The 19,095-nt window shown below is 39.6% G+C and overlaps 1 protein-coding gene across 3 annotated transcripts in view; it reads left to right on the forward strand.

Annotated features, from left to right (window-relative positions):
* Positions 1-19,095, forward strand: part of ELP1 (elongator acetyltransferase complex subunit 1) — a 65,577-nt gene that overhangs the window by 1,580 nt on the left and 44,902 nt on the right. For 2 of the 3 annotated variants that reach the window (XM_016961393.4, XM_009457072.5), the window contains exons 2-10: positions 1,360-1,564; positions 2,638-2,790; positions 5,111-5,192; positions 5,967-6,047; positions 9,646-9,731; positions 13,232-13,328; positions 13,680-13,770; positions 14,916-15,039; positions 16,295-16,388. In XM_016961393.4, the coding sequence (XP_016816882.2) occupies positions 1,415-1,564; positions 2,638-2,790; positions 5,111-5,192; positions 5,967-6,047; positions 9,646-9,731; positions 13,232-13,328; positions 13,680-13,770; positions 14,916-15,039; positions 16,295-16,388 (958 nt within the window). In that variant the 5' untranslated portion in view covers positions 1,360-1,414. The remainder of the gene's footprint in view (positions 1-1,359; positions 1,565-2,637; positions 2,791-5,110; positions 5,193-5,966; positions 6,048-9,645; positions 9,732-13,231; positions 13,329-13,679; positions 13,771-14,915; positions 15,040-16,294; positions 16,389-19,095) is intronic. The other variant, XM_016961394.4, reaches the window with a different exon arrangement.

The raw sequence follows: 19,095 nt of genomic DNA on the forward strand, positions 1-19,095 counted from the left end.
ACATGGTGAAACCCTGTCTCTACTAAAAATACAAAAATTAACTGGGCATGGTGCCGGGCGCCTGTAATCCCAGCTACTCCGGAGGCTGAGGCAGGAGAATCGCTTGAACCCGGGAGGCAGATGTTGCGGTGAGCCGAGATCGCGCCATTGCACTCCAGCCTGGGCAATAAGAGCGAAACTCCGTCTCAAAAAACAAAAAAACCTGCATGATATGTTAGAGGTTTCAAGTAATTTCTAGCAGTTCTTGAATATAATTGTCACCAAAACTTACTAAAATCATTGTCTGCCTTGATTGTCTTCCTCACTTCCATCATATATAAACTTACCTTTCTCTTATCCCACATTATATATTATATAATTCCTATGACACTTGACATTATCTTCTGTGTACTATTAGGATTGATTCATCTTTATTCTTTCTATGTCATACATATGTGGGGTGCCAAGATGAGAGAATTCTCCTTGGATTAAAGTGACAATAAGGCCAGTGTGGTCCTTGTAATTGCTACCCCTAACATAAGTTAGGGACTTACAATCATAAGCCTTAAAGGGATCTGAATATAAATAACTAGCACAGTAACATTTTTTCCCCCTACTTAGGTAATGTTATGCATTTAAGCAAGCCTGATTTTGCCAGACCAAAGTAGATGTCTTGTTTAGCACTCTTTTTTCACGTTTTATATTGTCCTGGGAAAAGCCTGGCCAGAAGAACAAAGTTACTGGAAGTAATTATGTCAGGTCATCAGGGTCCTTGAAATGTTGGTCATCATTTTGAAGTAAACTGTTGTCATGTCCCAGTATTTTCTCTTCCCCTTTAGAACAGTAAATGCTTTTCTATCTTTGATTTCAGTTTTTTTATGAATGTATAAAACCAGTTTATAAATGAATAGACCTGGTGAATATTAAAGTCATTTCAGATTCTCTTCAACTGCCAGTATATAAAAATGGATTTTCAAATAGTGCTAATCAGTGGGATACCCTTTTGTTTTTCCTCATGATTTTATAAAGATGTCCTAATATGCAAAAATAAAATGTTTCCCCATTCATTTGTTCTTTCAACTTTCCCAAAGGAATAACTGATATTACATCTTTTTTGAAGAAAACATTCTAAAGTTGAGAATCTTGCCTCTCCTAAAAAGAACATAAAATAGGTTTCAGAATTCCTAATTTGTAGACCATAACTGTATAGAGTGGGTCAGGTTGCTGCTATAGTCCGTACATGGGTGTGTACTCAGAGAGGTAAGTTTTTTCTTTTCTTGGTTATTCTGATTTCTGACTACCACTTCTTCACCCCCTGAATCATTTCATTTAAATAAATATGGTCATTTATCACTATTAAGCTATTTATTTTTCTCTTAGGGATTAATGATTCATCAAGGGATAGTTGTACTTGTCTCGTGGGAATCACTTCATCATGCGAAATCTGAAATTATTTCGGACCCTGGAGTTCAGGGATATTCAAGGTCCAGGGAATCCTCAGTGCTTCTGTCTCCGAACTGAACAGGGGACAGTGCTCATTGGTTCAGAACATGGCCTGATAGAAGTAGACCCTGTCTCAAGAGAAGTAAGTTACTGATGTAGAATGCCAGCATGTGGGTATGACCCTTGATTTCTCTTCTTCCAAATTTCTTTCCCCACATGGTCTTTCTTTATATCTTATTGAATTTATATCCTCCCAAATAAACATCTTTTGCTTCATATATATGCCATGTTAGACATAGCTTAAATCGTAATCCTTCTTTAACTCTGCTGCTATTTTAACCTAAGTCAGTAGAACTCTGACCTTACTTTTTGAGTGTGTGCCATACTTTTTACCCTCTTTGTCATGCAAATTCTGTTTATAAGAGTGGTTTGTTTTTTTTTTTTTTGAGACGGAGTCTCGCTCTGTTACCCAGGCTGGAGTGCAGTGGTGTGATCTCGGCTCACTGCAAGCTCTGCCTCCCCAGGTTCACGCCATTCTCCTGCCTCAGCCTCCCGAGAAGCTGGGACTACAGGCGCCCGCCGCCGCACCCAGCTAATTTTTTGTATTTTTAGTAGACGTGCGGTTTCACCGTGTTAGCCAGGATGGTCTTCATCTCCTGACCTCGTGATCTGCCTGCCTCAGCGCCCGGCCAAGAGTGGTTTTTAATTGGGAATGAACACGAAAGTTGCCCATGGAGCTTTCTAAAAGTTTGAGCCCACATCTCATGTCAACTAAATCAGAATCTTTAGTGTTGGCTCCTAACTATATGTACTTTTAAACCCTCTGTGGGTTGGTTTTGATATGGTCCCTTGATTATGTTCTTCTACTAATACATTTTAGGCAGTTACATCCTTTAGTGCCTTTTCCCCATACTATAGAAATCTTAGAAAAGCATAGCTATTAGCATCATATTTTAGTGGACATTTTTAAAGAGACCAGGCTTATTGTTTTTGTTTTTGTGTTTGTTTGGCAAAAAGGTCACATTACCTATTTTTCTTGTTAGAGATGACAGAGTAGTGATATTTCTCAAATGAAAGTTTGGATTTTCATCTAGAAAAAGTATTTTTGAAAGCTTTTATGTAATAAAAGAAGCATTAAAAAGTATTTCTGGAAATGTTATCAATTATTCTTGAAAGTAGACTGGGTTAATTTGCTTGTGTTTACTTTGGTGAAAGGTGAAAAATGAAGTTTCTTTGGTGGCAGAAGGCTTTCTCCCAGAGGATGGAAGTGGCCGCATTGTTGGTGTTCAGGACTTGCTGGATCAGGAGTCTGTGTGTGTGGCCACAGCCTCTGGAGACATCATACTCTGCAGTCTCAGCACACAACAGGTAAGTGGAAGACTCCAGTGAGGGGGGAGTCTCAAGCATCCTCAAATAGGTTACTTGCTATTTGTGGAAGTTTTCAAATCAGTAGCCATAATAGTTACACTTTTGCTAATTAATTTTTGCATTATATATTTCTTTATTTAAAAAATTGTTAACATGGCTTTATCTATATGTTAAGATTCTCCTAAAACTCAGTTTTGTCTGCTGCATCTATTAATCAGAGTGATCAGAATGTTCCAAATGAGAATATATTTTTTTAAAAGTTAAAACTGGCTATTCTTATGTGGTGTAGATCACCTCTTATCAGACCCTCATCTTGAGTTGCAACCTTTGTTTCTCAATTTAGGAAGTCTTTGTTTATCTGACTTAGATTTTCTGTTATGAATGTTGATTGGCTAAATTTAGAGTCCCTGAAGTCTAGGCACTAAAGTAAATACATTGTCATTACCTGCACATCTGATGACTGCCAGTAGAGCTAGACTTCAAGCAATTGCTTCTTTCTCTACTTTAGTGTATAGTTGAGTTTCTGATTTCTATCCTCACCTTCTTAACAGCAAGGGATTCAAATTACACTTGGCTGATTCTTTAAATCTTCTTCGATTACTTCATTAGTTGTGATCTCCTTAACATTGATTATGTCACAGAAGTTAGAGTATTACTAATAGTAGGATAATGATAGCAGCTTACATTTATTAACTATCATGTGCCTGGCACTTTTTAAAGTGCTTTTCATGCAAATTTATTTAATCTTCACCATGACCTTATGCAGTAGGTTGTTGTTTGCTATTCCTCAGAAGAGGCAGTTGAGGCACAGAGTGCTTAAGTAATTAGACCAGGGTCACACAGTAATCAAATGGGGTTTGACCCTAGCAGTCTAAATCTGGCACCTCTGCTCTTAACCATTCCATTTAGTACAATGATAAACCTTTACTTGCAGTTCATGGTGGGAAATATCAAACCTGTCATACACAGCTTGTTTTTTTTTTCGTATTTAAAAGATAGATGCTTTTACTTTCAAAACATTTTGTAGCATTGTTTCCTGGTTACTGAGCTCTTCCAGTCTATTTATCTTCATTTAATGGTGCTGATTCTGCCCTTTAGTGGCTTCTCAATTGTCTGAAAGGTACAGCCCACTATTGTGCCTTATAAGCCCCTTTCACTATCTGTTCCCCACATTCCTTTTTAGCCTCATCCCCCCATTGTTCCTGTGTGTACATAAACCTTATGTTTTAGTTGCAGCTGATTTTTAACTGCTCTTTTTTCTGGCTTTGTGCCTCTACACTGTGTTTTCTTCCTGGTCTCTCTTTCCTGTCCTTATTACCACTCTTTGAAACACATCAGAAAAACTTTTTCTGGACTTTGGGCCACTTGTCATTCCCTGTGCTGAGACGCATTTTGCTTTCCAGAGATCTTGGTCATTGCTGTCATCCTCTGTAGGGTCTTCTTTTATCTCCCTCGTGAGACAGCTCCGGGAAGAAAGAGAGATTTATTTCTAATCCCTGTGCCTAATAACAGGTCTATTCTCTTGATATCCATTACTGAAGAAATGTTTGTTGAGTAAGTTCTTGTTTTAATTTTTAAATATAAATTTTTAATTTTTATGAGTACATAGTAGGTACATATATTTATGGGCTACATGAGATGTTCTGATACAGGCATGCAGTGCAAAATAACCACATCATGGAGAATAGGATATCCATCCCATCAAGCGTTTATCCTTTGTGTTACAAACAATCCAATTACAGTCTTTTAGTTATTTTAAAATGTGCAATTACTATTGACTGTAGTTACCTTGTTGTGCTATCAAATAGCAGGTCTTATTTATTCTTTCTATTTTTTTTTGTACCTATTAACCATCCCAACTTCCCTCAGCCCCTCACTACCCTTCCCAGCCTCTGGTAACCATCCTTGTACTCTCTGTGTCCGTGAGTTCAATTGTTTTGATTTTTAGATCGCACAAATAAGTGAGAACATGCGATGTTTGTCTTTTTGTGTCTGGTTTATTTCACTTAACGTAATCATCTCCAGTTCCATCTATGTTGTTGCAGATGACAGGATCTTATTCTTTTTTTATGGCTGAATAGTACTCCATTGTGTATAGTACCACAATTTCTTTATCCAGTCATCCATTGATGGACACTTAGGTTGCTTCCAAATCTTAGCTATTGTGAACAGAGCTGCAACAAACATGAGAGTGCAGATATCTCTTCCATATACTGATGTCTTTTCGTTTTGTTTTTTTAATTGTTTTGATTGAAGTTGCAGTCAGTTTTTACTGAGATGCTAGTGTTTGAGTCTCTCTTTTCAATTTTCTCTGTCTCAGCTGGAGTGTGTTGGGAGTGTAGCCAGTGGTATCTCTGTTATGAGTTGGAGTCCTGACCAAGAGCTGGTGCTTCTTGCCACAGGTAAGCTTGTTACTGGTGCCTCACTGGCTTTTTTAAAACATTATTCCAGATGTCTTACAGTCTTCATCAGCTTTGGGCTGCTTGAATTTCAAAAAATTTCTTTGAACCAGTATAATACCAATTATGAACCAGTATAATACCAATTATGTATGTGTGTGTGTGTATATATATATAACGTAGAGTGATTTTTTTTTTTGGTGACTGAAGTTTTGCCTCTTAGTCTATCATTATAAAAAGTTGTTTCATGTAACTTTTTAAGTCTTTGGGAGTAAGAAACGAAGTCAGAAAACTTGGGGAGGCTGCTAAGTCCCCAGTTAGAGTTAAAAATGTCAGCAATATGTATTTTAACTTATTCTAAGAGTTGCTGTATGAACACATTTTAAAAGCCCTTCTTGGGTTTTGTTGCTGTTTTTCCCCTTTAAGTCACATCATTCCAGATGAGTTTAGTAAACCAGCTCCACTGATGACATATATATTTAGAGGTATCTTGGGGACAAGGAGTGTTGAAGTTAGTGGAGGAGGGCTTTGTGGACTTTTATGTTCAACTGTACACACATTAATAGCTGAGCATAAGCACCAGGTGACTTATCTAGGCAAAGCTTTTTGGGGTTTTTTGTCATTGTTGTTTGTTTTTTTAAGTCAAAGCATTTTGGATGAATTCTGTCTGCTCTGTTCAGACTAACTCCAGCTCCTTAGCTTACAGTGCCATAGGTACTTAGGAATGGCAAATTTGTTACATGAAAACAAAATCATTTTTATTTGTGTTTCTCTAAGGTCAACAGACCCTGATTATGATGACAAAAGATTTTGAGCCAATCCTGGAGCAGCAGATCCATCAGGATGATTTTGGTGAAAGTAAGTATAGCTTTGTGCAATATTTTGTGATCTACATTTCTTCCCATTTTTGACCATTTCCTTGTGCACTAATAGCCATGTCATTAGGCCAAAGAACTGTGAAGGTTAAACCCCCAGCTATTAAATGTCTATTAGCCCAGTTCCTTCAGCCCATCCCAAATCTTAAAAGGCCTACTGATGCCTCTCCAGGTCTGAGGGTTTAAGGTCACTTAGATAGTTATTACCCAAACCCTAGGAAAGTCTTAGGCTGGGCTTTCAGTGAAAGGGACTGTACAAGCTAGTATTTCTGGGATACAGTTTTAGGGAGAAGAAAAGAAGAAAGATGGAATAGAAGGCTGGTTTTTGTTCCTACGATTAGATCCAATCTGCATTTCCATGGGAACAATCAGATTATTTTCTTGCTAAAATCTAGCCAAGGTCATCTGGGCATTAAGGCTGTGGGGGTATTGAAGGGCAGTGCAGGAGAAGAGAGACGCTTATTAAGCATAAGCTTTGGCCATCTTGAAGTCACAAAGTAGCTGGCCTGATTGAAGAGGGATGGGGAAGAAGATGTTCCAACTTCTGTTACGGTCTAACTTCCTGCCTTCTTGCTCCGTCAACTCTGAGAAATCATTTAGACAACTTCTACCCATTTATTTGCAAATAATGTATTTGTTCAGAAATAATTTTGGAGGGCTGGGCACGGTGGCTCATGCCTGTAATCCCAGCACTTTTGGAGGATGAGGCAGGAGGATTGCTTGAGCCCAGGAGTTTGATACTAGCCTAGGCAACATAGGGAGACCCAGCATCTACAAAGAATTTAAAAATTAGCTGGGCTTGGTGGTATCAGCACAGTAATGACATGATGTGCAGGTACTGGGGTAGCATAAGGGAAGGAAACGAGTAACTAGAGAGGGATGATTTATTTCCTCTAGGAGGCCAACTTAAGCTGAGTCTCAGCCGAATTGGTGTTGGGTAGGTGAGGGATAAGGGTGGGGAGTAGTCAGCTGAATTGGTGTTGGGCAGGTGAGGGATAAGGGTGGGGAGTAGTCAGCTGAATTGGTATTGGGTAGGTGAGGGATAAGGGTGGGGAACAGTCCAAGCAAGTGAATGTGTCCATTTCAAGTGTCCATTTCAAGGGAGGGTTATCTCATAGAAACATTGTGGGTTACTCAGGGAACTGTGAGTAATTCAGCATTGCCGAAGTGGCAGAATGTGAGTGTAGAATGAAATAAATGGGACAGATTTGATTGAGTTTGTAGTAGGGAATATGGACATTGAGTTATAGTTGATCAGCCATTACAAGTTTTGATGATAAGAGGTTTAAAGAGATTTATTTAATAGAAAGATGGCTCGTGATGGCATATTTTTGTTGTTTTTATGTGTGGAGAGGGAAGAGATGAGAGGCAGGGTGATCAGGTAGGAGGTTGCTACAGGAATCCAGATGAAAGATAAGGAAGGTTTGTGTGGGGCTAGAAGCAGGAATCATTCAGGAAAAAACTTGATTCACAATGTGGATGGGAGTACATTTTTTAGAATTAGCTGGAAAACTTTTTTAGAATATATGTGCATGATTCCCCTTCTGCCCTAGGCCAGTTTGAGAAATACCAGTTTAGAAAGTGAAATAAATAGGCTTTGCGTATGTAAGGTGAATAAGAAAAGGTTGAGCAGGACTCCAGCCAGAACCTCAGGTGTTGGCAATAAAGATGCCAGTAACAGGGAAGATGGAGAAGTGCTGGTCTGTAAGGGGTGGGTGGTGAGATCTGTTTTGGATTTGTTGAAGGACCATATGTGATTGCCATGTGGAGTATGCAAATATAAGGCTGAAGCTCAGGAGAGGCCAGAGCTATGGACTGAGAGTAGTGGGTATGTAGGAAATTCTGACAGTTTTGGGAACAGATGGACTTGCTCAGGGAGCAGATGCTGTACAGGAAGAGTCTAGAATCCAGGGTGGAACTCTGGGGCATCCAGCTTTGAGGACAGTCAGAGAGAGAGTAACAGCACACAGTACATTTTGGGATGGGAAAGTGCTCTGGGCCTGGTGTTTCCCACTGACTTTTTCACACAAATCCTAATGCAGTAAATCAAAGGAAATGTAGGCCAAGTTAAGGTCTTAGGTCTCAGAAATGTGTTTCTCAGTACAAAAAAAAAAAATCATTCTACGGAGTGATTAATATTTTTCCTCTATCCTGGGGTCAGTAAACTTGTTCTGAAAAGGGCTAGGTCATGAATATGTTCAGCTTTGCAGGCTGTATGATCTGTGTTGCAGCTGCTCAATTCTAATGTTGAGGTGTGAAAGTTATACATGATACATAAGCACATCTATGTTCCAGTAAACGTTTGTTTGTAAAAGCAGATGTAGGCTGTAGTTTTGCAAATCCCTGCTGTAACCCCATCATTTCTTGTCTTCCATTGGAAAAGTTCTCTTTCTTCATTCCTTGGTCCTTAATCTTTCTGTGGAAACTTGCAGATAGAAGCCTGGGGGTTTGCACCAGGATAGTCACTACCATTTGTACGCAGCAGCAATTGAGGTACTGTAGCACTTGGATGTGAGCAGACAGGAAATGGTCATATGGACCCATAATTTATAGGAATTGCAAACAGCCCTGCTTCATCAGAATCAGAATCAATGGCAGGAGGAAAGTATTGGGTCCTGGATTGGGTGATGTTTTCAGGACCATCTTTATTGTGCCTCTTGCAAATGGATCCTACCTCCAGGAACAGAAGGGTTGTGTTGTTTCAGCAACTCTGCCTAATAGTTTATATAAGAGAAGTGTTACGATCTAGAAAGAACCCCAGTCAGCCTGGAAGGCAGAAGACCTGTGTTCTAACTTTTGGCTCCACCATTAGGGAGGGTCTCAATCTCTAAGTCTATGTGAGGAGCTGTTTTGTGACCTGCAGCCCCTCTATCACCAGTGAGAGCTTGCAATCAGAATTTTATTCCCAGTTCTCATCTTGGGGTTTTATGTTCCGGACATATTTTGTAAACTCTTCATGTTTCATTCTTCTTACTTATAAGGTGAGGGTGAGATTGCTGACTTGTGTCATCAAAGAAACTTGGAATATGTAAGATGGCAGTAAAATGCTTTCCAAAATAAGGAAGGGCATTTCAAATTCTTCAGAATCACTGCTGCATATAATATGAAATGGGTTTTGTTTGTTTGTTTGTTTTGAGATGGGGGTCTCGCTGTGTTACCCAGGCTAGAGAGTGCAGTAGTACAATCAGGGCTCACTGCAGCCTTGAACTCCTGGGTTCAAGTGATCCTCCTACTTCAGTCTCTTGAGTAGCTGGGACCACAGGTGTGTGCCATCATGTCCAGCTTATTTTGTATACTTTTTGTAGAGATGGGTGTCTCCCTATGTTGCCCAGGCTGGTCTCGAACTCCTGGACTGAAGTGATCCTCCTGTCTCAGCCTCCCAAAGTGTTGGGACTATAGGCATGAGCCACCACGCCCAGCCTGAAACATAGGTTTCTCAAATATTGACTGCTGGTCAATTTATTGAGAGGCGTTAGAGGACCTGAGTAATTGCCAATGACTAACTTCATGAATAATAGCAGTGAAACTGTTTTTGTTTCATTTCATGTAGCTTATTAGTTGTCTTGCCAATTGTTCTGTAGGCAAGTTTATCACTGTTGGATGGGGTAGGAAGGAGACACAGTTCCATGGATCAGAAGGCAGACAAGCAGCTTTTCAGATGCAAATGGTAAGTTTGGTTTGATGGATAAAAAGCCTTGACTGGAACAAATGTTAAGTTTGCCACCCACCAGGAGCTCTTTGGTGTCCACTTAGATGCCAGTAATGAACAGTTCTCTTCTGCTTTAGTAAAACTGCCTAGAGCCTTCAGGAAATGAGTCCCTCTAGAAAGATCCTTTTTTTCCTTGTTATTGCCAAGTTGCTTTGTGATTTATTTTCATAGTAGCAAATAATTATAACCAATATTCATCACCCAGTTTAAAAAATAAAACATCACAGACAAAGGAAACCCCCTGTGTATCCCGTCCCGATGTCCCTCCCCTTCCTCTCCAGAGAGAGCTGCCATCCTTCATTCACATGCATGTTCTCATACTTTTCCCGTATATGTGTATATTAGATATTTTTCTTTTTCTGTTGGATGAAACTCTTTGTTTTCCTTACTTCTGGATTGGAAAATTCTGAAGACCATATAATGATGTCTTGATGACTCAAGGCAGGACTTTTTAATCTTCTAATGTAGGCGGGGCAGCCCCTGAAGGCAGAGGTGTGTGGACACAAGAAGAGTGCAGACTCTTGGGGCACCTGGGGAAGTAGTGTCCGTGTCACATTAAATTCATTTAAACTCTTATATTTTATTTTACTTTATACAATATGAATATTTTTTAAAACTATGAATTGAAAAGTGTTACCCTTGAGTAAAATTAATGCCCCAAGAAGATGTGCCATATTTACCCTCTGGCACACTACCAAGTACCCCCAGGGGCATTACAGATCTCTGTTAGAAAAGTACAGATTACATTATCCTCATAACATTTAGAAGCTATGAGACCTTGGCAGGGAAGTTTACTAATGTTTCTGAGCCTCAGTATTCTCTGTAAAGTGGACAACATAATGTCTCCTTACAAGGGTTGAGATGGGCAGGTAATAACATATGTAAAACAGCTATCATAGCATCAGCACAGTGTAGGCACTCAAATGGTAGTTGCTGCTTTTATTTTAGTAGACAAATAACTTTTGAAACTTTTTAAAGCGTAGTTTTTATTTCAAAACAACTTTATTGTGAGTAAAATATGCATAGTGGGTCTAATTTAACATTCTGAAAGCTATTGACTTATTAGAACAGTAAAGGATTATTAGAGGGCAGAAACATGGAGTAAGTACTCTGAGACACAACCTTGCTTCTTTGGGGGTGATCCACTACAACTGCCCAGCTTTGGACAAGTGGTTTTCATGTCCCCCTGATTTTTAAGTGATTTTTTTTTTTTTTTTGGCAGGACTTAAAAGGTATCCTTGACTAAACAGGAACTTGACCAAGTAAATAGTTGGTGCAATTTGAATATTCTTTCTTGCTGTAAGCAACAAGTAAATTATGGTACAGCTTTCTAAGACCATATCTTTTCGATTTAAAAATAGCGCTTTACTCATACATGTTATGACATGGGTAAACCTCATAAAGATTATGCTAAGTGAAAGAAGCCAGTCATAAAAGATCACATATAATATGATCCCATTTGTATGAAGTGCCCAGAAGGGGCAAATCCACAGAGGCAGAAAGTAGAGTAGTGGTTGGGTAGGGCTGTGGGGTGGGGTGGGGAAGGAGTGACTGCTAATGGATATGGGGTTTCTTTTTGGGATGATGAAAATGCTCAAAATTTAGATTATGGTGATGGCTATTCAACTTTGTAAATATACTTTAAAAACATTGATTCTTACCACTGAGTTTAAACAAACAAACAAAAAAACCCAAGGTGCATTGAATTGTGTGCTTCAAATGGGCGAACCTTAATAATATGTAAATTATATCCCAGTAAAGGTGTTAAAAAATAGTACTTTAAGGGAATCTATGGTAGTTTTGAAAATAAGGCAGTTTTCCATACTTTGTTAAACTCTGGAGAAGATGACACTTCACTACTGGTACCTGCTAGAGTAAGACTTATCTAGTATTAACAAAATTAGGGCTTATTAATGGTATAGGATGATCCAGGTAATGGGGGAAAAAACCGAGCATCCTGTTATCTAATGTACTATCCAGTAAACTACTCTAGCTTTTTTCCATGAACTTTTTCTAAAGGCTTTCTAGGGCCTCGTCTTGGTTTGAAAGTTCACAGCTGCCCTTCAGAAAAGAAAACAAAAATCCATGGAGTAGTCAGATACAAGTACTCATGTGAGCATAATTTACTTTGATTTTTTAAGTTGTGTTATTCTAGCCCTCAGCCTGTTCCCTGCCTGGGCTCTCCTAGTGCCCAGTAACACTGATTCAAGAGGTTGCATTTAGCTGGGCACAGTGGCTGACGCCTGTAATCCCAGCACTTTGGGAGGCCAAGGTGGGCAGATCACCTGAGGTCAGGAGTTCAAGACCAGCATGTCCAACATGGTGAAGTCCTGTCTCTACTAAAAATACAAAAATTAGCCAGGCATGGTGGCAGACGCCTGTAATCTCAGCTACTTGAGAAGCTAAGGTAGTAGAATCACTCGTACCTGGGAGGCAGAGGTTGCCGTGAGCCAAGATTGTGCCACTGCACTCCAGCCTGGGCCATAAAGCAAGACTCCGTCTCAAAAAAAAAAAAAAAAAAAAAAATTGGGTGAGAGGGAGGAATTGAGGAGGATACCAAGGGTTGGGCCTGAACAAATGGAAGCATAATTATATGTAGAAATTTCTATGAGCTACTCTTCTAGAATAGATGACTCAATAATACCCTGCTTGCCATCTACGTTTTCTGTCCTTAATTATTTCCAGTTCTATTTCATATAATGCCTATTTCAGGCCTTAACCCTTCAGTAAAGGAGGTTTGGTTTCTATACCCTAGGACAGTTTCATTGAGAATAAATTTTGTTAGGCTACCTATGTATTCCCTACTGTGCAGACTATAGTACAGTACTAGCAGAATTCTTAGGCTGTTACTAGAATATGATGATGAATGCCCGGGTGGTCATCTGTCTCCCACCCGGTAGAGTTGGCTTCAGGATTGAGATACACGTGGCCCTGGAGGAGACGTTTCTTCCCGTCATGCTGCAGAATGAGAACATTTCCATGTTTTCGTCATTGTTTGCTGCTGCCTTTACCACCTCTGTGGCTCCTCCCTATTCACCTTGTTCACATCTTAACTCATCTGTGCCCTGTTGTGAAGCTTACACAATATGTAAACAAAACTCTACCCTGTTGGACAAATGGAACACTTGTTTCCTTGTTGTAGTTACCTGATAGGTTCCTTAGCTCATTATATTCAGGATCTAGATCTGTAGCTCTTTTCCTCTTTTGCTGTTCTCAGAGGCCCCCTTTTTTTTTTTTAAATGCCCAAAGGAGGATTTTGTTTGTTTTACATTTTTTTCTTCTTTTTGATGATTTCTGCGTTCTAAGAACCAACCCTTGGATGGTTTCTGATTCTAGAGGCAGGCTTTCAAAGTAGCTTAAACCTCTTAAAAAACATCTATATCTAGTGGTCTGAGGCTTGTTTGATTCTGGGATACTTAAGGTCCCCCAGTAATATTGGTGTTTGTTCCCCTTTTTAGCATGAGTCTGCTTTGCCCTGGGATGACCATAGACCACAAGTTACCTGGCGGGGGGATGGACAGTTTTTTGCTGTGAGTGTTGTTTGCCCAGAAACAGGTATGGAAATATATTGCAGTTAAACAACAATAAAACATTTTTATCTTATTAAAATTAAGAAAAATTTTCTTTCTTTTGCTTTGAGTAGGGCATTAATTATACATATGAGGCAAGGATGTGCTGCTTTAAATGTGAAATGAGTTTAGAGTTAAGAATTAGAAGAGTCCTTTGGGGCCATTTGGTCCCTCCTCCTACCTGGTGGACACAAATTTGTAACAAAGTTAATCTAATTGGCTATGTAAAACCATGGCAGTTTTTATTTGTAAGGAAGGTGTTTGAATAGTTCTGAATTGACAACTTTTATCATAATGTTTTAAGTGTGTATGTGTGTTTGACTCCACTCCCGCACAGGAGCTCGGAAGGTCAGAGTGTGGAACCGAGAGTTTGCTTTGCAGTCAACCAGTGAGCCTGTGGCAGGACTGGGACCAGCCCTGGCTTGGAAGTGAGTGGGAGAAGAAACCTTAGAGAAATTCTTGGAACCAGAGTAGAGGTGGTGGTACACATGGATACAGATGATACAGATGTTTGTGTAACACAAAAGGATTTTTACATTTCTTCATTTGGTTATAAGGCTGTATCTATCTTTGTTTCTTCTTTTTTTTTTTTTTCTTATTCCCTGAAGTCTGAATTCAACTCGAATAGTAGATTTTACGCTTCTTCACAGATTTCATTGTTCCAAGGCCGCATATATTTTGCATTCCTAACTCTTAAAAGGCTGTGGTTTTAAGGCAGGGTATATATGAAGCCATTGTACAGAGCAGAAAATAGTGTTTAGAAGGGAAGGCCCAGTTTGCAAGGCTCTGTGGGGCAAATGGTGCTTTTGTGGAAATTAGGGAAAGAGCCTCCTTCCTTGGCACAAAATTCCCACAGTAGAGGATCTGCTTGCCAAGGAGCATGCAGGCTGGATTCAGACCCTGCTCTTTCCTTCCATTCTCCTCCTTGGCCCAGTACCCTTGTGCAGGTTACAATTTGCCTGTCATATGTGGCTGCCTGATTTTAGATAGAAGATGTATCTCCTCTGTTTCGGTGATATCTGTTGTATGTAGACCTCTTGTTTCCCACCAGTATCTGAATGGTATTATATGATAGAGCAGAAGAGAAATGTATTTGAATTAAAACCCTAGAGACAAATATGAATAAGATGAGGCAATTAAGATGTTTTCAACATTTGGTGAAGTCTTAAAAAAGACCTACTGGAGCATAGAATATTTGCTGAAGTCGTATAATGGAAGGAGAAATAGATTTTGATTTTTAGGACATTATACCTGGAATGGTTTAGATAACTTACTATTTTTAAAGTCATCCAAATGCAGTGTAAATATGTAAGGTTTTGTGGGCAAATGGAGCCTCTGTGTAAAATAGGAAAAGGCACTCTTTCCTCTGGGCAAGTACAGTCCCACAATGGGATGAACCGCTTGCCAAGAGACAAGGGACACATGGGATTTAAAACTTCCTTGGATAAAGATATTCATTAATTCGTTCATTCATTCATTCATGTTTGCTGGGAAAAAAAAAACTCTTCTGGATTTTATCTATTCTTTAGTTAGGTGAGCTTTCGACGTTGTAACACTCTGAGTTTGCTTTAAGACCCTCAGGCAGTTTGATTGCATCTACACAAGATAAACCCAACCAGCAGGATATTGTGTTTTTTGAGAAAAATGGACTCCTTCATGGACACTTTACACTTCCCTTCCTTAAAGATGAGGTTAAGGTAAGTGCCTGAGTTTGTTTCACCGTCGAGTGTAGAGGACTTTCCATAGCTATAGAGGGAATTTTTTTTTTTTTTTTTTTTGAGATGGAGTTTCATTCTTGTTGCCCAGGTTGGAGTGCGATGGTGCAATCTCGGTTCACTGCAACCTCCGCCTCCTAGGTTCAAGTGATTCTCCTGCCTCAGCCTCCCGAGTAGCTGGGATTACAGGCATGCGCCACCACAGCCAGCTAATTTTGTATTTTTAGTAGAGACGGGGTTTCTCCGTGTTGGTCAGGCTGGTCTCAAACCCCTGACCTCAGGTGATCCACCCGCCTCCACCTCCCAAAGTGCTGGGATTACAGGCGTGAGCCACCATGCCTGGCCTATAGAGGGGATTTATATTTGATATGGATATATAAATAGTAGCTTTAGAGTAAATAGTAATAAAAATGGTGGCTTCCTAGAACTGATTTTTATTTAATAAAAGATATATTGTTTTTCCAGTGATTTTGCAAATAATAGCATTTGTCCCCCACCTTAGATAAAACAGAAGTAGGAAATAAAAATGCTAGTTTTTATTGTTTATTTTGACAAAAGCATAATTTTTCCAGTAATGAAGATGTTTTTCAATTATAACATTTAAATCTTAAGTGGTTTGTATACCATTAAGATTCTTGCTGAAGTGAGAACACATCAAATGGTATCTCTGTGTAAAATTTTAAACATCCTAAGTTGAGAGACGAGTTTAATGAACTCCCATGTAACTATTACTCACTTTCAGTAGATACCAACATTTTGCAAAACTATTTTCATCTGTCCGCAACTCTTTGGCCTATACATACATATACTTACATATATTTTTATTTCCTGGAGTTTTAATTCTAGAAATCATATTTTCAATATTTATTTATAACAGTTAAGGACATTTTTCTTTACATAACCATAATTCCATTATTACATCTTATCTCTGTGTTGTCTAACACCCAGTCCATATTCCAGTTTCTCTGATTGTCTAAAAATGTCACCTTGTATTTGGTTAAGTTTCTTAAGTCTCTTTTAATCTTTAAGCATAATGTATTTCTTTTTTTTAAGTCCTCTACATAATAATGACATATTTTACAGATTTGTTTAATGCCTCCGTAGGTTAGTGATTTACAGCTAGGGATGAGCTCAGGTAGTGGGATTATTTGATTTGAGAGAGGAAATACAGCTATTATAAAGATTTGGAAGTAAATCCATAACTGAAAGCCAATGACAGATCTTTTTTCCCTTCTAGGTAAATGACTTGCTCTGGAATGCAGATTCCTCTGTGCTTGCAGTTTGGCTGGAAGACCTTCAGAGAGAAGAAAGCTCCATTCCGAAAACCTGTGGTAAGACAGCTGTAGTACCCCAGCCTTCTGCCCCATAAAACGTAGTTGAAAGTAGACAGGTATGGGATTTCCTTCATCCCTTCTACTTAGTCCCTTAGTAGAATCAAAGATGCTGAAGTGGGTAGGTGGAGATGGGGGTGGTTAGGTTTTGATTGATTGTGGATTTCAGTCATGTATTGGTTGGGGTTCTCTAGAGAAACAGAAATAATACATATATATAATTCGTCCCTCAGTATTCTCGGGGGATTAGTTCTAGGATTGCCCATGGACGCCAAAATCCACACATGGTCAAGTCCTGCAGTCAACCCTGCAGAACACTCAGATATGAAAAGTCAGCCTTTTGTATACTTGGGTTTTGCATTCCTCAAGTACCATATTTTTGATGTGCGTTTGGTTGCGGGTATAGAATCCACAATATGAAGGGCCGACTGTATTCATTGAAAAAAATACGAATATAAATGGACCTGTGCAGTTCAAGCCTGTGTTGTTCAAGGGTCAGCTGTACTTACATAGAGAGACGGTGAGAGAGGGAATAGGGTGGGGCGGGAGGGAGAGAGAGTAATAGAGTGTGGATAGATTTACTTTAAAAGATTAGCTAATGTAGGGGATGGCAAGTTTGAAATTTGTGGGGCAGGTTGGCAGGCTGGAAATTCAGGTAAGAATTGATGTTGCTGTCTTGAGTATGAAATCTGTAGGGCAGGCTGGAAACTTAGGGAGGATTTCTGTTACAGCCTTAAGGTAGAATTTCTTCTTTTCTGCGAAGCCTCAGTTTTTGCTTTTAAGGTCTTCAGCTGAATGAATGGGACCTTCCCACATTATGGAGAATAATCTGCTTTCCTTACAGTCAGCCGATTATAAATATTAATCACATCTACAGAATACCTTCACAGCAACATCTGGAGTTTCAGCAGATAGCTGGGTGCCATAGCCTAGCCAACTTGACACAATAAAATTAACTGTTGTAAGTCATCACGTGCTTTCCCTAGTGCATGGTATTACCACAGAAAAAAACACTAACCAAAGGAATTCTGTGGACGTGAAAGAAGATTTAGATTAAGTGTAAAAGTAAGAATATTTTTATAGCTTTTAAAATGTATAAGTGTGTGGTTTTAAGTATTAAATAATACTTGAAAATGTTAGAAAATAAGATGAGAAAAAAATCTCATAGTTCTACCACTTCGTAATAATCACTATTCAAATTTTCTTGTTTTCTAGGTTTTTCATGTATATATCTCAGTATAGCTATCATCTTGTTTTTGTTAAAAGTGTAGTAGGTATGGGCCAGGTGCGGTGGCTCATGCACTTTGGGGGCCCAGCACTTTGGGAGGCCGAGGCGGGCGGATCATGAGGTCAGGAGATCAAGACCATCCTGGCTAACATGGTGTAACCCCGTCTCTACTAAAAATACAAAAAATTAGCTGGGTGTGGTGGCAGGCGCCTGTAGTCCCAGCTACTCAGGAGGCTGAGGCAGGAGAATGGTGTGAACCCAGAGGAGGCGGAGCTTGCAGTGAATGGAGATCGTGCCACTGCACTCCAGCCTTGGCGACAGAGTGAGACTGTCTCAAAACAAAACAAAACAAAATGTAGGTGTGATACATCTGCATCATTTTAAATTGCTGTATAATACTCGTTTATTCTCGTTCATTAAATCTCATGCTGTTAGACATTTACAGTTTTGTCATTTCTCATTATTGTAAACAGCAATGCATGGTACATTTTTGTTCATAAATCTTTTTACTTGATTATTTTCTAAGTAGCTTTCAAACTCTTTAATCAGTAGAACCCTCTTTTTTTTTTTTTTGGAGACAGAGTCTCTCTCTGTCCCCCAGGCTGGAGTGCAGTGGCCCGATCTCGGTCACTGCAAGCTCTGCCTCCCGGGTTCATGCCATTTTCCTGCCTCAGCTTCCCGAGTAGCTGGGTCTACAGGCGCCCGCCACCACGCCTGGCTAATTTTTTGTATTTTTGGTAGAGGCAGGGTTTCACCGCGTTAGCCAGGATGGTCTCGATCTCCTCACCTCGTGATCTGCCCGTCTCGGCCTCCCAAAGTGCTGGGATTACAGGCGTGAGCCACCGTGCCCAGCCTCAGTAGAACCCTTTTAACTGCAATGTTAAGAAACTCATTATTCATTCAACACAATAGTTCTTAACCCTGGCCACACCTTTAGAAAAAAAATGATATTCAGGCTTCATCTCAAGAGTTCAGTTCAGTGTGTTGGAATGGAGATTATACGTAAGTATTTAATTAAAAACCAAAAGCTCCCAAGTGATTTTAAACAGCCACAGTTGAGAACCACCGATTAACCAAGTGTGTTAAGGGATGGCACTGTGATATGCTGAGCATAAAAATATTGCACAGGATGAAACCCTGTCTCTACTAAAAATGCAAAAATTAGTCCGGCGTGGTGGTGCGCGCCTGTAGTCCTAGCTACTCGGGAGGCTGAGACAAGGGAATTGCTTGAACTGGGAGGCAGAGGTTGCCGTGAGCTGAGATTGAGCCACTGCATTCCAGCCTGGGTGACAGAGTGAGACTCCATCTCAAAAACATGTATATATATATATATATATACACACACACACACACACACACACACACACACACACACACACTGCACAAGAACAGCCACAACATCTGTGCTCACAGAACATCAGCATGTGGTCTAACTTCAAAGTGTTGTAATAATGCGGTTTGAGACTAGGTTATGTTTGC

Source organism: Pan troglodytes, chromosome 11 (genome assembly GCF_028858775.2).
Source record: "Pan troglodytes isolate AG18354 chromosome 11, NHGRI_mPanTro3-v2.0_pri, whole genome shotgun sequence".
NCBI lineage: Eukaryota > Metazoa > Chordata > Mammalia > Primates > Hominidae > Pan > Pan troglodytes.